The sequence below is a fragment of the Oryzias melastigma genome, linkage group LG23 (assembly GCF_002922805.2).
Source record: "Oryzias melastigma strain HK-1 linkage group LG23, ASM292280v2, whole genome shotgun sequence".
Lineage (NCBI taxonomy): Eukaryota > Metazoa > Chordata > Actinopteri > Beloniformes > Adrianichthyidae > Oryzias > Oryzias melastigma.
Window position 1 is genome coordinate 9,668,658 of NC_050534.1, and position 18,278 is coordinate 9,686,935.

The 18,278-nt window shown below is 38.6% G+C and overlaps 1 protein-coding gene across 3 annotated transcripts in view; it reads left to right on the forward strand.

Moving 5' to 3' along the window:
• The window catches only part of mdfic (MyoD family inhibitor domain containing), a 187,089-nt gene that overhangs the window by 16,651 nt on the left and 152,160 nt on the right, over window positions 1-18,278 (forward strand). For all 3 annotated transcript variants that reach the window (XM_024287892.2, XM_024287872.2, XM_024287883.2), the window contains one exon: window positions 9,732-10,079. In XM_024287892.2, the coding sequence (XP_024143660.1) occupies window positions 9,732-10,079 (348 nt within the window). The remainder of the gene's footprint in view (window positions 1-9,731; window positions 10,080-18,278) is intronic.

Consider the following 18,278-nt stretch of genomic DNA (forward strand, 5'->3'; position numbering starts at 1 on the left):
TTATATTTATTGCCATTATTATGTGTGTTTTAAGGTGTTTACCTATTGACTGCTGACTGACCAAATGGAAAATAGATAAAGATTGGAAAAATAATCTCAAGTGACAGTCTGAGTAAATCAACCTTCAATTTTGGATGCTCAGCCCGCACAAAATATTAGGTCAATTTTGACAGAGGCTGTAAAACATTATATTCATTATCTTTTGGTGTGACGTTCTTTTAGAGGTAGATAGCTGTCGCCACTTGACTTATTTAATTTTTGCTCTGTTGCTTACAACAATTCTGCACTAAGTAGTGTCACTGCTGTTCATGTTTACTCTTGTTAACATTGAATTTGACAGATAATTCCAATTCAGTTGTTGTTAATGCTTGTCAAAGATGATAGTATTACTGATTTCAGCAATGTTGCACAAAAGTCTCTATAATTTATTGCACAAAATAAGAAAAGTTGTTTATTATGATTGTGTTTAAGCTAAAAAAGATAAATGGGGATATATTTTCCCCCCAAAAAATGTTCTTCTATATAATGCTAGTTATTAGAGAGGATTTTTACCAATTATCACAGTATCGCGATATTATCGATATCGTGAGCAATGTATCGCGTATCGTATCGTGAGGTACCCAGTGATTCCCAGCCCTAATGTTAACCCTTTAATGCTACTTTCACACCGAATGCGATCCTGGCAAAATTTTGATATTTGAACTCTGGCCGTGGCGCTCAAGTTGCACTGCTGCCTGTCCGCCGCCCCCGTAGCTCATATCGCGCCGCGGGACTTCAGATTGCCTTAATTCGTGTCGGTGTCATTGACTCAATATTTAAATTGTCCGCCTCTGCCGTATGAATTGCATTTGGTGTGAACGTAGCTGGGCCACAGTTTGCTCACCCCTGGTTTATGCGATCAACACAAATCAGCTGAGAAAAGTGGCTTTTCAATTTGGTTTTGTGCCATTCTGTAACACAATAAGTGTTGCATAAAAGCGCAAAGCTGCTTTCCACCACTTCAGAATCCGCTAAAATTACGTTGATACCACAAATGGTCGAAAAGTTACGGTAGTCAAAAGAATGTTAACACTGAAGCTGAATCTCTGGTGTTAAACTGTTGAAAATGATAGTAATCTCATCTTAAAGGACAAAAGCAGCATTTTTTTGGGAAGGAAAACAACAAAAAATGCAAAAAAAAAAGTAATGTGTTCTTTGTGCAAGAACAGATGAACAATTCTATTATTTTATTGTGGTATGCGTCTTCATTTAAAGCTGCATAGTAATATAAGCCTCGATTGGCCACCACTTGGTGAAATGAAGATGTCAAACATCTCGAAATATATTAAAGAAATTAGAGAGGGAAAAGGGTTAAAATAAACTTTGTTTTGTTTGTTGTGTTGAAAAGTGAGATGCTGCACCATAAGATCCGTTTTGACAGGAGAAGGCGGTTAATAGAGTTCTGCTACAGACACAGACAGACAGACAGAGAGACAGCCTCCACTGATGAGGATCCAATATCAGAGCAGGTAATTTACTGTTCTTGAGCAGTCATCATCATCAGCAGCAGCACGTCAGCGTTCTATGGTGGATAAATACAAAGATACGTTGACAAACTGACAGAGCTGAGATTGCTGCGCGATGTCCAGACTGTCTTCGTTTCCTTTAATATCTGTTGGAACAAGTGACATTTCTGTTAGCCCGTGTCAGGTCGCCGTCCAGCCTGTGTAAACGCCACTAACTTTGCATGGCACCCACATTCTTACACTGCTTAATTTTCTCATCAAATGCCAGGTCTTGCTTTCCCGATGACAGCTCGCCGCTCTTTTTCCCTTACAGATATCTGCATATTTTGATATTAATCTCATGTTGATTATGTTTTTTTTTTCTTTCTCCTCTCTGGTGTAGTTCTTCAATGCTGATCCTTGAGTGACTTTTGCTGCTAACTAGTTCTAGAAAATAAAGAAAGTCCTTGTGTTGGAGTTTAGAAGGTCAGGCGGTAAACGAGGCTTTGATACGCCCAAGGAAAATTTCAATCAGAGCCCTTTTGTAATAACATTCATTGTGCTATTTTCCTCTGTGTGTATGTGCGTCTCCCCCCTCGGTCTCTCTGCCGTGTAAGTCCCCTGGTTTTGCGTCTATAAATACGGACGGGGAGGATGTATAATTTCTAATGAGAAAATAGATCCCTTTGGATTGAAAAGTGGAGGCTGTTCTGTTTGTTAGGAGGAGAGATCATACCTCAGGCTGTTTTTGGCAGTGCGCTGGGGTGGGTGGGGTGGCAGTGTGGGGAGCCTGGTTGGGGTCATTGCATATTTGCAAATTAGCATTTCAATCATGCAGGTACATGGCCGCTCAGGCGGAAAATAAACATTTTTTTTCCAGTATGGGGTACTGAAAGACAAACAAAATACAGGTGGAGTTCGCAAATCTAGCCACCGTCATGTCCTGAGTTTCTGAAGGAAGCTCCCACTATCTGCTCTCATATTCCATTCAGTGCTAACACCCAAACCTATAGCATTGTGTAATAATGGCTATTAGGAGATGACTACACGATCTGGATTGTGGTGTTTTATTTGGAGGGAGTGATGTGACATTTGAATAACTGTATGCTGTCTATGATGGGCATTCTAATAAGCCTGAGCAAACACCTTTCCCTTCCTCGTCCCCCTGTTTTCTCTCCGTCTCAGGGGCATTAATATTAAAAAGCACCAGGCTTTCAGAAGCCTGTGCAGTCTGTGGATCTACTCTACACCTTACCTGCAACTCCTGATGTAGGGATGTGCAAATGAGAATCTCGATTCTGCCCCGTTTGACCTTTGTGGTATATTTTCACGTTCTTGGCTTTTTAAACTTCTTGTTTATACAGCTTTGTTTCACTTGACATGCATGTATGCATATACTTTCCTGGTGTGAGTGTGTGTGTGTGTTTCTGTGACGTGCGGTGGGCCTCATCTTCTTTCCTCTTGTCTTTTGGGTGCAATTGTCAGTTCCCTCCTGCAGGACCCATTTTCTATTACAAAAACTGTGGTGTTTATACAGTATACTCAGTTTTACATAGAGAGCGATCTCTTGCACATCTCCAGTGCAGCTTCAAGCTCTCTAGACACTGTGCTGCGTGGTCCCAGTGTGGCCCAGCCACTGAAGACTCGGTGACAAATGGCAATTATATTTGTGTGTTCTTCATGAATCCATCAAACACTGGCCTTTTAAAAATGCTCCCAAGATATTTGAGGCTGTCAGCTACTAGTCGCTGGGACCAAATTGGGATGCTGCTTAGACAGTCAGGAAGCACTCACCCCCTAGTTTCCCCTGTGATGTGTGTGACAGCGTGTGTAGGGAAATACCATGTTTTATTCAACTACAGATGTACGCTCTCAACAGTTGTTGATGTGCTAGAAATAGGGCAGTTACAAGTCCAATTTGGTCTGTGTCTGGGTTTTTACATTATGTGTATACTAGATGTCCAGCTCCTCCTGCTAAGCTGGGCTTTTATTTTTAAATCTTGATTATTTTAGGAGTCTGAATTTACATTTAGGATCACTTTTTGTACTGTTTCACAAAACAACTTTTGGTCAAATAATCAATTGCTCAATTAAAGATTATTTATATATGTTGCGGATAGATGAGCATTGCTTTATATAGGTTTGTTTCTTACAGTCTAAATTCCTAGTTATTTGCCCCCTTTTTGCACCTAAGAAAAAAACATCAACTTTTTGTTTATAGTGGTCCCTCGTTCTGTTATAAAGATAATCTGCAAAGTAGGATTAAAGATGTTTTAAGGCTATAAAACTCCTCATTACACACGTTATTCACTTTTCTCAGACAGACAAGACCATTTTCATACTTTTCTCTATTGTTTAAACTCTCAAAGTTCAAAACTTTTATTGAAAAAATACATCCAGTGTTACAGTAAAAAAAAAGATCTGCTTGTGATCGAAGATTCATGTAGATTAGGTGAACTGAACCTATTCTGACCAAGAGACACTGCATGGATGAGATTGATCTATGATGGTCTTTAGCCATTCAGGATGCAGAACATAGTGTTTAGGAAAAAAAGATGCAAATTTGCACTGTAAAACATCCATGAAACAGACTGAGGAATGTGAACTGCGATATAGCAATGGACCACCGGACAATGATTCCTCACTATTTCACAGTTCACGTTCCACAGTTTTGCTGTTTCTTGGACGTTTTCCAGTGCGAATTTGCATGTTTTTTTTTTTTTTGTTTTTTTTTATGTATTCTAGTGCTGGGCGACATGGAAACAAAATTTATATCACACTATCAATTATTTTATATCACAATAACGATATATATCACGGGATAGCACAATAAGGTATATTTTCAGTTATTCTCTGAAAGAAATTGACAAAAATGTCATTATTACTTTTCTCTGGCTTCATTTTTCCAAGTAACATGTAACTGAATTGTTTCAAATAAGAAACAGTTCTTTAAAGAGCACAACAGTTTTAAGTTTCTTAGTAGGAAAACACATTTTTGCAAAAGTTCAACAGTAAAAATAAACAAATAAAAGCCATGGAAGAGAAATTCACGATACACTTTTTTTTTATCGCCCACATGATACGTATCATCATATCGCCACCAACTATTGTATTCTCTGTCTTGTTTTGCTGTAGAGCTTTGTCAATCAGTCCCCTTTGGGCACAGTCTCCTGCTCAGTACAGAATGCGTTCATTTTGCCAAATGTACATAAATCTTCAATCGCTATCAGATCTTTAGTTTCATACTATTGCACTAGACTCATTTTTTTTAAGAAGTTTAAACTTTGGGACTTCAAACAAGAGAAAAAAAGGTGTAAAAATGTTCATGTCTGTCTAGGAAAAGTGTACAAAGTATGTAGTGAGGGGTTTTACATCCTTAAAATATCTAGCAAGCCTGAATACTTTGTACATTTCTACTACTTTGTCAATTGACGGCTATTTTTAGAACATGATTACACTTGTATTACTCTTCTTTTGACTGGTTGTTACGGAAACTCAAGCGTCTGTATACATTGGAGTGAATTTTCTATTGTGTTTTTCCTGTTATACATTCACAACACAACAATCTTTGATGATAAAACAGATTTTTTTCCAAAAGTTTTTCAGTCCTCAGCTTACCAGTAGAACCCATTTCTCAAAGATCCTAATGTCTCTGGCTTTTTTCTCATTATCTCTTCATTTTTCTAATGGTGACTGTGCAAGTCTGTCATTGCCATCTTTGACAGTATCATCATTATTTTGATCAATGATTATGGATATTGCTCCAATGTGTCCATTAATCTCCGTCACCGTGTTCATCAGGTTAAAAATAAAGCCTGTGAGCGTATATAAAGGCGATCCAGGAACCTGTCTCTGCACTGCACAACTTTTCATGGACTTCAGCCACTTGGTTGCGTCTTTGCGGCGTGTGCTTGAATCCCTAGTCCCTGCTTATGCTCTCTGGTTTTTATGTGGTGGTTTCTTAATAAGTATTCAGACTTGGGTAAATGAATAGCTTGACCTCTTCAAAAGTAAAAGGTAATTATGCCTCCAGACTACTTGTGTTAGCATGTGAGATCTTATGTGGCTAAGTCACACCAGCTAAACATGGAAAAGTACTACAGTTGCCCTCAGTATTGTACTACAGGGAATTGATTTGCTTAGAAGCTACATAAACCTTTTTGCAATAAATCAAACTTGCGTTAAACAAATTATTTAGTTTAGATTTTGGTCAAATGTGAATAATTAAGGTTAGAATCACTTTTATTAATTTACCCCAAACAATTATATGCAGATGAAAGACTCCAAACATCATTTTCTAAATAAATAAAAAGATCTAAAATTTACATTTTTGCTATATTCTTGCATATTTGTTTTATTTAATTACATATAACACAAAAATGGTGTTAACTCTTGGATCAGTAAAGTCAGTGTAAACAGTGATGAACACATAAAAACATCTTCTGGTACTGAAGTCTTATGTTGGTAAGTGGCTGTTAAATAGTTAAAATAATATTTTAATTGTTTATATTTTTTAATTAAAGACTGCTTGGCAAAACAAAAAAATAATAAGTTGGTTAATGTTGAACTCTTGCCGTAGAACACCCAATTTTATCTCATTTTTTTGTCTTCTCTCTCAAACTTAAAAAAAAAGAAAAGAAATTGCTGGCAAACTCAAACAGACTGAAGAAGAGAAGGTTAGTGGACCGGCCTGGATTAAGTTTGGAGGTTTTCACCGTAGAAAGTTAAAAAATGCAGTTTTTTTTACTCTTCTTGTCTTCAGAGTGTTGCAGAAAGAAATGGAAAAAAGACTCAAACAGTTTGTCTTAAACTTGTGTAAGATGGCAAAATTACCCCATAGAGTTCAGTTTTACAGTAAAATCATACAATATTCTTGCTTACAATTCTATGTAATTAGAAAAAATGGTACCAACTGAAAGAACTGTATTTTTTGCCTATTAAACAGGCCAAAAATTAAAATTAATTATAAATCAGTGAAAAAGAGGCTTTTTATAAGTAAAACCCCCAAGTAAGTGGAAAAAAAATATTTTTTAAAGCAAACTGACCTTTTTGTGTTTATTGTAATTGCTAGAATCCTGAATTTAATTATTTTTCTGTAGTTTTCTGTTAACAAGGATATTCTTACAAAAAAAAATGTTTTAGTTACCTAAAAAACTAATTGTGGTTTTGAAGTAAAGGACATAAATAAATCACTCGACACAGAAACATGTTAAAAATCACGACAATAAAAAAATAAAAGAATTGTATATAAATACAAAGCAAAATTCTATAAATCCAAAACATAATTCCAAACAAAAAAGGAGAACTAAAAGGAAATGTTTTGGAAAACAAAGTAATTTCCAGAAATCCAAATGAAATGTATAAAAATGAGGGGAAAAAAAGTCAGGCTTCTGATAATTTTTCAGATCAATAATTAGGCAAACAAAACAGGCAAAATAACTAGAATAAAGATAAAGAAAATTTTTTTTTGAAAAGTTTTACAAAATATGTATTTTTAATGAAATACAAAAAAGATGGATATTATGGGACATTACTGATTTATGTGATGAGACAAACATCATCCAATTCATTTGGTTTCAAAATGTTTGAAATTTTGTTTAGATTTTTTTGAAAGGGTTTCACTTCCTGGAATTTTGTTTATCATTTCTAATAAATGATGTTTTTTATTTTTTATTATTTGTCTTGCGTTTTTAATTAAGATCTTTAAAAGAGTTAGATTTGTTGATATGATTAGCATTTTAGGGCCACCGTCAAAAACGTCCCATTTTTTCTTCAAACTAAATGTTCACGTTTGGTTTTACCTTTCAGAATAAAATACCTCACTTTAAAAGATCTAGGCAGCAACAGACGCCTTGTTAGTAAGCCTCAGTCCCGTCTTGCTTGTCATGGGCAGCCAGTGAGGGTCGTCTTTTAGAAAGAAAAACCCTCCAACCTGCTCTTAAATCACTGCATAATGAATTCCACCCAGTTGTCTAATTCAAATTGCATGAAATCCCCATCCCCAAAAGTCTATATTTGTTTATTGAAGCCGCACGCAGAAGCCCCGAATGAAGAGAAGGCAAAGCCCAGCGTGTGTATTTAATTGCTTTGTTTTACATCCACGTTCACGTCTGGCCTCTCCCAGGGTGATGTGTTTGTTAAAAAGCGCTCGTTCCCACACTCCGCTCTCTTGTTAACAGTAATTGTTGGTGCGCCGACGGAAAGGAAAAATAAAGACAGAAAGAGACGCAAAAGTTCCGCGGTTGCTTTCCACTTGTTTTCGGGACCTTTACGTAAGGCTTTAATCAAGTTTCGCCGACGCTGCTGTTAAATAATGCCAGAGTTCAAGTTATTGGTGTGAAGACAGCATAGAGTATATAAAGATAGTATTAAATAAAAAAAAGGTTCACAGGGACAAACTTAAAAGGAAATGAATAATTCACCGAATCTGGGAGAGTGTGCTCGTGCACCGGGGCTCTGATGTGGAGGGGAGGTAATGCAGGAGGAACTCCCAGTAGAGCTGAATGTGCAGGTGTTCTCTGCAAAATGCCACCTCCTTTGCTCAGTCACATCCTTCCCCTTCTTTCTGATCAGACAGGTCGCTGTCTCCTGACTTTCTCTGGCTGTCACACACACACACGCTCAGAAAGACTAGTTGAGGCCATCCCAGAGCTTTCAGAGAGCAGATCATTACTGCAGCAGACAGCAGCCTTTTCATATATGTACTCTATCACAGGTTTCCTCAGTCTTTGCACCGCCACAGTCTCTTCCTCTCACTCGCACCAGCGTCTCTCAGACTACACAGGTGGCTTTGGTGACACCCGGGCTCATAAAGTTCTATGTGTCTTTGCTTCTGTCTGTCGTTCAGGGTAGAAATATTTGCCGGCTGATCGATATTATGTTGGAACATCGCAGCGCCAGGTTCGGAGGGAGTCATTTAACTCGGCGTGGCGCACCACCGCTGCTGCAATAACTGCAAGAAGTTGACTTTAGAGCTACGAGGGGGGTTCAAGTTTTTGTTCAACTAAAAGAAAATCACAAAAGATTTGCAACTTTTTAAAATGAATCCTGTGGAAGTAGTCCTTTGTCGGTTGAACATAAGGTTTTAGTGGCTCTAACTGTTTGAATAGTGTAATCGGAAGTCTTTGTTAGCAGGACTTTTCCCCAAAAAACAATAATCTTTAACTGAAAAGTTTAAAGCTTATATTTAAGCCTTTTTCATCAGAGTTTTAGCATTTTATGCAATTAACGGAAATCTAGCAAACTCTGAAGCGAAGAAATACTGATATTTAACACCTACAGCACATGTGTTAAAAGGGCCCTACCATGAAAATTCTACTTTTTGAGGTTTTAAACAATTTTACTGTTCATTCCTCACTATAAAGAACCCCAAAGCGGCATTTTGATCTGTTCATGCATTTAAGAGTAATCTTCTAAAAACTTAATACTTTTTCCGCGGCAATCCTTTAAGGAGGGTTTGGTATGTCCAGTGATTATACAGTCAATGGCGATACCCCAGCTCAGAGGAAATACAGGGTTATGGGGCATCCGGTGTAAAAATCTCTGCCAAACCATCTATCCACCTTCATCAGCTGAGAAGTGAACAACTGTATAAAAGAACTGGACTGTGTGATCTCTACCAATTTTTCTTCCATGTTTTTTCTTCATTCCAAGTTACTCAAGTTATAAACTGATCAATCGGTGACTCAGTAAAAGCATGTGGTTCCTGCCCGGCCCCACTTCAGATGTATGACAGATTCTCCGCCTGATTGCCGAAAGTAGTTGCCATAGAAACGCTAACTCAGATCGACTTAGACCAATCACTGCTTACTAACCTTGTCTGGATCCAAATGGCGGCTTCCGTATCGTGGAAAAATGGTTACTGAATTGGGTGACTTTTGCTGGGGCCAGAAGTGAACCATTTACTAAGGGTGACCTCACACTCACTCAGTCCAGTTCTCATATACAGTCAAAGCTTATCACCTGCCCACCCCATAGTGAGAGAACACGGATGTTAGAAACGACTGGAGCGTGCCATAAGGACACTGTACGAAAGCATCACTCATATGTCATAAGTCTGTGAAACGTACATTAGCCTTAAAAATACTTGAGTTTATATTTAACACGACAGTCGTATGTTACATTTGACCTTGCAAGCTGCAAGATACATCTGGATCCAGACAACCAATAACCTGCAGCACCCGTATGGGTGCATGCGACTAATCTTTAGCCTAAACTCAATATCCTCTCCTTTATTTTTCTGTCCAGCTCAGCCCCAGTCTGAAGTCAACCCTCCACCCTCTGAGGCTTCTGGGGGGAATGCTACCAAGGAGCAAAATGGTTTTCATAACGGCAATGTCGGCAAAGTGGCCCTGAATAATGGAATCCACCCCGGGCCCGGGAGGACGTGCACCTGCGGGGCCAGCATCGGCGCCGGCTCTGTGGGCGGACCCGACCACGCAGCGGTGAAGGTGACGCAGCCAAAGAGGCAGCTGTCCACGCCCGTCTCTGACAGGGTGCAGAGGAAGCTGAAGTCCAGCCTGTCGGTGAACAGCGACAGCAGCCGGCGCAGCAAAGGCAGCTCCACAGGGTCGCAGAAACCGCCTCTGCCAGAGGGTGAGTATCAACACAAACAGCAGCACGCTCGCTAACTCTGCTAACACTTCATCACTAACATGGTGCTGTCATTCCTCTGCTCTGCCTATCATTAATTCATTTAAAGTCTTATTAATAATATCACTTCTGGTAAAAAATACTAATACGCCATATAAAATAGTTCAGTTAAGTCAAAATATTGGTAGTGGTATTAGTGTTTTATTCTTAGTATTAGCAAGATAAATTTATAAATAAGGATGAAACTTTTTTCTATTCACAACTCCTTATCGTTCATGCTTAATGCTCTCTATGTTAATCCTACAAAAGTATTGTCGAGATACTGTGATTACTGAATTCTTCAGTCGTTTTCATGTAATTCCAGCAGATTCTGTCAAAGAGAAAAGCAGATTTGTGCCGTTGATTACTCTTTATTTATGTTAGTAAAGTGATCACGATATAAGAAGACGGTTTTCTCTGTGATAGAATCAGCTGATTTACGTTGATTGTATAGGGACTTCACTACTATAAATTGCTGCAAATCAGCGCAAAGTTGCTTTTCTCAGAATGACGTTAATTAGATAAATGTTTGTAGATTTACAGTAGTTGAAATAATGTCAACTGGAGCTGAAGCTCAGGTATTAAAGGGTTAAATTTAGGGAAACTCATGACCTGGTTCAACTAGGAAAAAAGAGATTCAGAAATCAAACTACTTTGCTTGGACATTCCCAGGATGGGGTTTGTTTGAGCAAATAAGGCCAAACTTTTACCAACTTTAGGGTTTGATTAATTTAACAATTTCCAGACAAACTGACTGAAAAGTGAAGTCTTTTTATGTGATTCAAATCATTAAGTTTGGACACCTGATCATTTAGATATGATGCTTTACAAAATGCTGACCTACAATAGATAAAATGGCATCAAAACAAACAGGTGATCTTCAAACCATCATATTAGAAAACTCCTTGATGGCCATAAATAACAATGGTGTTCAATAAGTACACAAAACCCTGATTTTTCAGACAAACTAGAGTTTGTTCGTTTTCAAATGTGAATCTGGTGGTAAAGTCTAAATGTTACAGAAAGCTGTAGTGAAATAAACTGGAAATACTTGACCTGTTTTCAAACATGTCAATGCTATAGCACATGTTCATGAGTTCCTAATATGAGCTGAGGAGAGTGTTGTTAAAAGATCTCCAGATTGTTGACGGTTAAACGGCTTAAAGCTTTGAATGCAGTTCAAAGCTTTAGTTTGCTTCAGATCAAGTAATCAGACGAATGTAAGAACACGATGTAGAAAATATAAAGTTTGTCAAAAGCATAAACACTTGAGCTATATTTAGCGCCACCAACTGTTTTTATGTTCTTTTGTGTCTGAATAATTGAAACGAGAGGAAAGTGTTTTGAGATGCACCTCCAGCTTCTGCTGGGTCTGACTGTTTTACAGCCACATATTTTGAGGCGGCACATCATTCCTCACAGCTTTATGGGAGTTTTTATGGCAAATCGTTGTGTTATGAACAAACTGTAGCTCCGTAAGGACGTGGATTGTGATGCTGCTTTTTTGTTGTATTGAATCTAAAGGATTTGGCAGTTTTTTTGTTTTTTTGTTGAGCTACTGAGTCTTTCCCATAAGCCTTTAACACCCGGAGATGTTGCTGGCAATACCTAAATAACACACGATCTTTGATATTCCGTAACTTTTCAACTGTTTATGCGATCATCATGAATCAGCTGATTCTGACGCAGAGAAAAGTGACGTTTCATGTTGGCTTTGCACCAATATGGAACACTTTATGTTGGAAAAGCCACTTTTCTCTGCATCTAAGCACTTCACTACTGCAAAGTGTCACATATCAACACAAAGCTGCTTTTCTGCACTTCAGAATCCGATGGAATTATTCCAATAGCGTAAAAGGATGAACAGTCATGGTAGTCGAAAGATGTCAACACTGGAGCTAAAGCTCTGGTGTTAAAGGGTTAAAGAACTTGCTGTTGCGTTCTGAAAGTCCTTAAGGAAGCAGCTCGGCTCTTAAGAGTTCTCCTCAGATATTGCTAATAAATTCTTCTCTCACCTTTTAATGATGGCGGTGCATTACCTATCATATTTATCACTCCCGTCAAGCAAATGACATCTCTTCTGTCCCCCCCTGTGGCTTTTATTTTTCTTAACAATAAGTCAGAGAGTGGGTTTGGCGTGCAGGGAAGCCGTCACTTTGTCAGGTGTAAGGCCGAGGTGAGTGGAGTAATGAAGGCGGCCGGCCGGTCCTTTTCCATTCTGGAGATAGGTGCGATCGTCTAATGAGGCCTGAGAGCACGGGGTGCCTATTATAAGCCGTGGCCAGCCTTCTTTGGGCCCCTCACACCTTTACGGGCCCCTTTTTTTTTAGGCTCGCCCTACTCCCCATCAGCAACACCTTGGCCCTCATTAACAGGACCTCGCAGCCGCCCGCCTGCATCTTCTGTAGTCAGCAGCTGGGTGTGTATTTATGGATTCCTGCTCTTTATCTTTTAGTGCAAACTTTTTATTCTGAATGTAGTAAAACAAATGTTTGGCTTCAAATTAGGATAATTTGAAACGGAAAAATTTGTCAACGGACAAATGTTAAGGTAGTACTTTCAATGTATATGAGAACTGGATCAAGGGAGTGTTACATCACCATTGATTTTATATAAAAACTGGACTGAGTGTCTCAAGTACTCGTTGGCTCCAAGAGATCAAAATCCCATAGATATCTATAGAGAAATAAACAGCAGTTACTCACATGTTACTAAAATTTTTCAAGTGACCAATCAGATGCCTCAATAAAAGAATGTGATCTCAAATTGTTTGACAGGTTTTATGTAGCCCTCTTTCAAGTGGTACTGGTATGGCGTGGTGTTCCAACAAGCTCACTCCTGATTGGTGAGAGTGGTTGCCATAGGAATATTGACTAAGACTGACTCAGGCAAATGACTGCTTATTAGGGCTGCAACAAACGATTATTTTAATAGTCGACTAATCATGATTTTTAAGATTAGTCAACTAATCGGGTCGCGTATTGACTGGATGTAAAACGCGTCTTAACCATCATTAGCTTGAAACTTGAAGTGTTTAAGCTATATGCTAACTTAAAAAAAGACAATAGTTTATTAAAGCCTTTAATGAATCATGCAACTTTTCTCCTTAATTTGTTTTTGGCATTAAAACAAGTCTTGAATCAAATTAAGTTGGCAAGGAAAGAACAAATAAAAAACAATGCTTCCACTACCTAATTAGTTGTCGACCATTTTAATAGTTGACGTAGTCGCGATTAATTGGCTAATCCGGGAACCCCTACTGCCTATTGACAATTTCTGGTTTCATCATGGCAGCTTCCATAATGGTTGGAGCCAGAAGTAAGTCATTTTCTATGGGTGACATCACATTCACTCAGTCAAGTTCTCTTATCCAGTCAATGGATGTGCTCGATATGGACATCACCATGTTGGAACCAGAAATCGTCTATAGGTAATGTTTTATCCGAGTCGATGTGAGAGAACATTTTTATGGCAACCACTCTCACCAATCAGGAGTGAGCTTGTTGTAAGTGAACCCCACTACTACTTGAAAACGGGCACAGGAAAATTTGTTTAATGTTTTGAGGCAAGCAGGCACCACATATTTTTGTTGAGGCATCTGATTGGCCAGTTTGACTTGAATAACTTGCACTACAAAAAAATGCAATGACAACAAATTGGGAGGACATTATCAAGAAAATGTCTTAAAAATAGTAGTAGAAAAAGTAGCAGAAAAAGTAGCAGAGCAAGAATGGATATTCTGACACAAAGAATGACTAATAACTTTGTTTTTCTCAAAAGACGTCTATGGGATTTTGGCCTTTTTGGAACCAGCGTGCACTTCCTGTTTGCAACTCAAGGGGGAGGGGTCACTCACTCCAGTTCTTAAAACTGTAAATGTTGACGTCGAACTCCCTTGGTCCATTTCTCATATGCAGTAAATGGATTGGCCCCACCATGTGATGCAGAAATTCAAAATTTCTACAAACATAATAAGAAGCGTCACATTCATGTCTTTTTAACACCTTGAGAGCACCCGCTGGAGATTCTCTGTTAATTGGTGAGGAAAAGAATAAAGAGTGTAGATAAACCCAAAAACGGCAGCTCAACAAGTCTCATTATGGGTTTTGTGTTGCTTATTTGAAGATGCGAGAGCTCTCCGAATCAATATGTTCGCTTTCTCAACTGTTTATTTCCCCTCGGAAAACAGCCAAGCTGTTGTGTTTAAATGTTTACATGGATTACCATAATCTGTTTGCCTGTGAAATTAGCCTCCTAAACAGCCCCCCCCTGAACACAGGAAATAAAAGGCGTAAGCTAGCAGAAGCTAGCTCTGGGGAATCTGGCGCTCTCTGTGTTTCTTGGCAGCAAGCTGCTGGCACAGGAGCCTGTTTGTGATAAGAGCTTCTGAGGAGTCATTTGCTGCAGTGTGGTGGGTTGTCTCCTCACATTCATGAATTCTCTGTAATCAGTTCCAGTTTTTTTTTTTCTTCCTTTTCTAAACTGAGTTGTTGCCTGCGCTGCAGATGTGCTTTCCTGTCCTGAGTTAGAACTGGGATTAATTTCTGCTTCATCGTCCAGTCCGCCTCAAGGCCACGTTTCTTCTACTTGAGCCATCTTACTCCTCATTTCTTTGTGCTTTCTTAAAGTTTTACACAACCTGCTGGTCTTAGGCCTATACTGTTTGTTTTGTGTCACACCCCCCCACTCCTACCCAAGTGGTTTCTACTTTTCCAGATGTCCTGTACCGTTCTGAGTCATCATTTTTAACCCCACAATCTTTAGGCTTTATCCTGGGTTTATGTGTAATGCTAGGGACTAGGGGTGGGCCGATACTACTTTTTCCGGCCAATGCCGCTAACCATTATTTCCCCTGCGACTGTGGCTGATAGCAAACATTTGCTGATACCGATATTTAAAAGCCATCAAGTTTATCTCTTATTTTTGTTTCTTTATAATAAATGCACAACTTTTCTTTTACTATACTTGTACTTGACCTTTTTAGCATACAGCAAGGGATCTCATAGGAACAGGTATCACTTTAAAAGTTTAAAATATATCTAAAAGCATTCAAAACCAATTACTGGCTATGAGGCGTAACTGTAAATCACCAGCTTCTGATTGCCAGGGATCTATTAGGAACAATCCCTGTCAAATATAAAGTATACATGAAAACAGTCAGAACAATTACTCTGACTGTAAACATAAGCTTCCCTGTGTCAAGTATCCATTAGGAACAAAAAATAAAGTGTATCTGTCTCAGTCAAAGATATCATTTAATCAATATTTTTTTAGCATTGGTCCGATACTGATAAACTCGAATTCTGCAATGATCAACTGATACTGATACTGGCATATATTGCCCATCCCTACTAGGTACTCATTAGACATTTTATGAATGCAGGTTCTTGAACACGCTTTTACCATACAGTGTTCACACTGGACTTTCCCTACCTGATAGTAGCGCATGTCCACCACCTACAGTTGTAAAAGGCTACGTGCCAAATGTTAAAAGTGGTGCAAATATATATTTTTTTCACAGCTGTAGTCCCAAATATGAAAGTCTGATTTCTCTTTCATGATCAATTTTCAAACGGTTTGCTCTTCCATGTACTAAAAAGGATGCCATTCAATCGTCATTACCAAATCCCCGTCCCTGATTGGTCAAGTGGTTTAACCTTCAATGCTTATATTCAATAGTTGCATGTTTTTTGTTTTTTTTTTTTCTGTAAAGACCAAAAACAAACTTACAAACTTGTGAACCTTCGCGTGAAGGTTTGTAATGCGTAACCCTGAAAAGCACATATAGGCATGTTTACATCAATCTTTCACTGGAAGTGGTGGCTTGAACAGCCGTCCTGTCGGCCTGTGTTCCCTCTGGCCCTTGCTATGTTTTTTTCCAGCAGAAATGTTTCTTGTCTCTTTTGTGTGCGATGTACCACCCTCCCTCACCATCTTCTCGCTAAGTTTCGTAAGATCCAGACTAATCGCCGGTGTTGAATTATACATCTAAGTGAATTGCAGAGCCCGTCCGGCCGGCCACTGCCTCTTGTCTGTGTACTGTGTTTGCATCGTGCTCTCCGTCTCCTGTTACTCTCTCCGCGCTGGCATGGCTATACCCTCCGGGTCCTTCAGAGTTTGTTAGGCTGAACTTTGAGGCTTTGAGCTCCGAGCCGTGTTCATTATTCTCACTGGGATTTCTGGAGCACGCCGATCTAAACAGGATGTTTTTCTTTCTTCTCTGTTTAAATCAAATCCACAAGTTGCCCCGACAGTGGCGCATTCTCATGCATCTTCCATCTCTGCCGGTGTTGCGGCCTCGGATAAGGATAATAAGATGCGCTCAAACTTCAGGCACCCTCAGAGATGCAGACACGTACGATTGCTCGTTTCATGTTCTCGCCTCGGTCTTGTTTGTATCACAGCGAGCTGCTGCTTCTGGTCAGCTCTGCAGCCCTCAGCACTGCAAAATTAAGGCAGAAAAAAAAGATTCCCCTCCACTTTGATTAATCAAACATGAGCATTCAGCGGCCCCTCAGCTCGCCTCCCCTGTCCATCCTCCACACTCTCCTTCTTTTGCTTTCCTTCTAACCCAATCAGTAACAGTCTCTCCCGACAGCTCAAGATGGGTTGATGAAAGTTATGCAAATGTGACCTGTTTGTAATGCTATTTTTCTGCATCCGTCCATATCATGCCTTTTTAACACTCCAAAGGAGTGGAGCAGCTTTAGCCTCGGATCAAAAAGGAGATGGCTGTAGGAAGTGTGGCCCACCCGCATGAACCAGAGGATAGAACCTCAGATTTATTTACTGGGTACAAAAACTGAGACACATATCTTATGGTTTTATGTCTTTTTTATCTGTCTCAATTAGTTTTGACATACTAAAGACATATAATCTAAATTTACCTTAAACTGTGTCTTCAGTGCATAATAAGAGCATAAATTGAGTTGGCTCAAAAAAGTATTGGATTTTTAAAATAATTAATAGAAAAACAAAAATATAACAAATCTTGATTTCTTTTGAACGATTTTGAATTGTATTTAAACTGTAAAAAACACTTAATTGAATAAATGGTTGAAATATGTTTATTATGGTCCTCTTAATCTATTTCCTTTAAAATGTTCTCTTAAAATGCTTTAACTCCAGGGTTGACGTTCTTTGAAGTACCATAACTCTTTAACCATTTGTGCAACTAACCTACAATAGTAGTGGACTGTTGTATATCAGTTCAAAGTTGCTTTTCTCAGCTTTCAGAATCCGTTTGAATTCAAATTAATTGTGCAAGAACAGTTACGTGGGTTCTTACAATATTAATTTCCTGTCGCTGGGGACAACTTTTGTGTTAAAAGGGTTAAACATGATAAATTGTCCTGGTTTTTATTTACCTGCATGGTGGTTCATCTCACAACAAGGAGCCAAACTTCCAAAATAAACCCAATCATGTTCTGGTGCCACTCAGTTTGAGCTGATTGTTTTGGCCTCATGACTTGTTCTTATTAAGGAAAAAAAAATGTCTCTTTGTTGTTACACACAGTAGATCATTACATGACACTGCTGTTAAAACAGAAATGTAAGGGAAACGAACAACAACAACAAAAAAAGTCATAAGAAATTAAGCAAAGATATCATGGAGCATTAAAGCAAATTGGACCAACTGTCAGTGATGCAAAACATCTAGTACAGGGGTCTGCAACCTTTAACACTGAAAGAGCCATTTAGGTCAATTTCTCGCTGACCACAACCCGGTAGGAGCCGCATATCCTTTAGAAAAGTAAGACTTTATATTTATGTTATTGCTATTTTTATGAGAAATATAAATACGCTATTATTTTTAGCGCAAGTAAAACAAACTTCAGGAGAAAATGATTTTTTTTCCCAAATATGAAGCAGTTTATAACTTTTAACAGAGGTTCGCTAGACTTCCTTTCAAAATAAAATAATTCCTGTGTCACATCGATCATCTTGATGGAACAAATCTAGTGGTAGGTAGAGTAATGTCAGCAATGGGGGAAAAAATATATATATATTTGAAAGTTTGAGGTGCTTCTTAGCCAAAAATTTATAAATCTAACATTCTAAAATTAAAACTGTTTTACTTCTTGATTATTGAACCACTATGGCTACTGGGCTTTGGAGACTCGCAGAGTGATAAGTTATTCTATTTTTTTTTTTTTTTTTTTT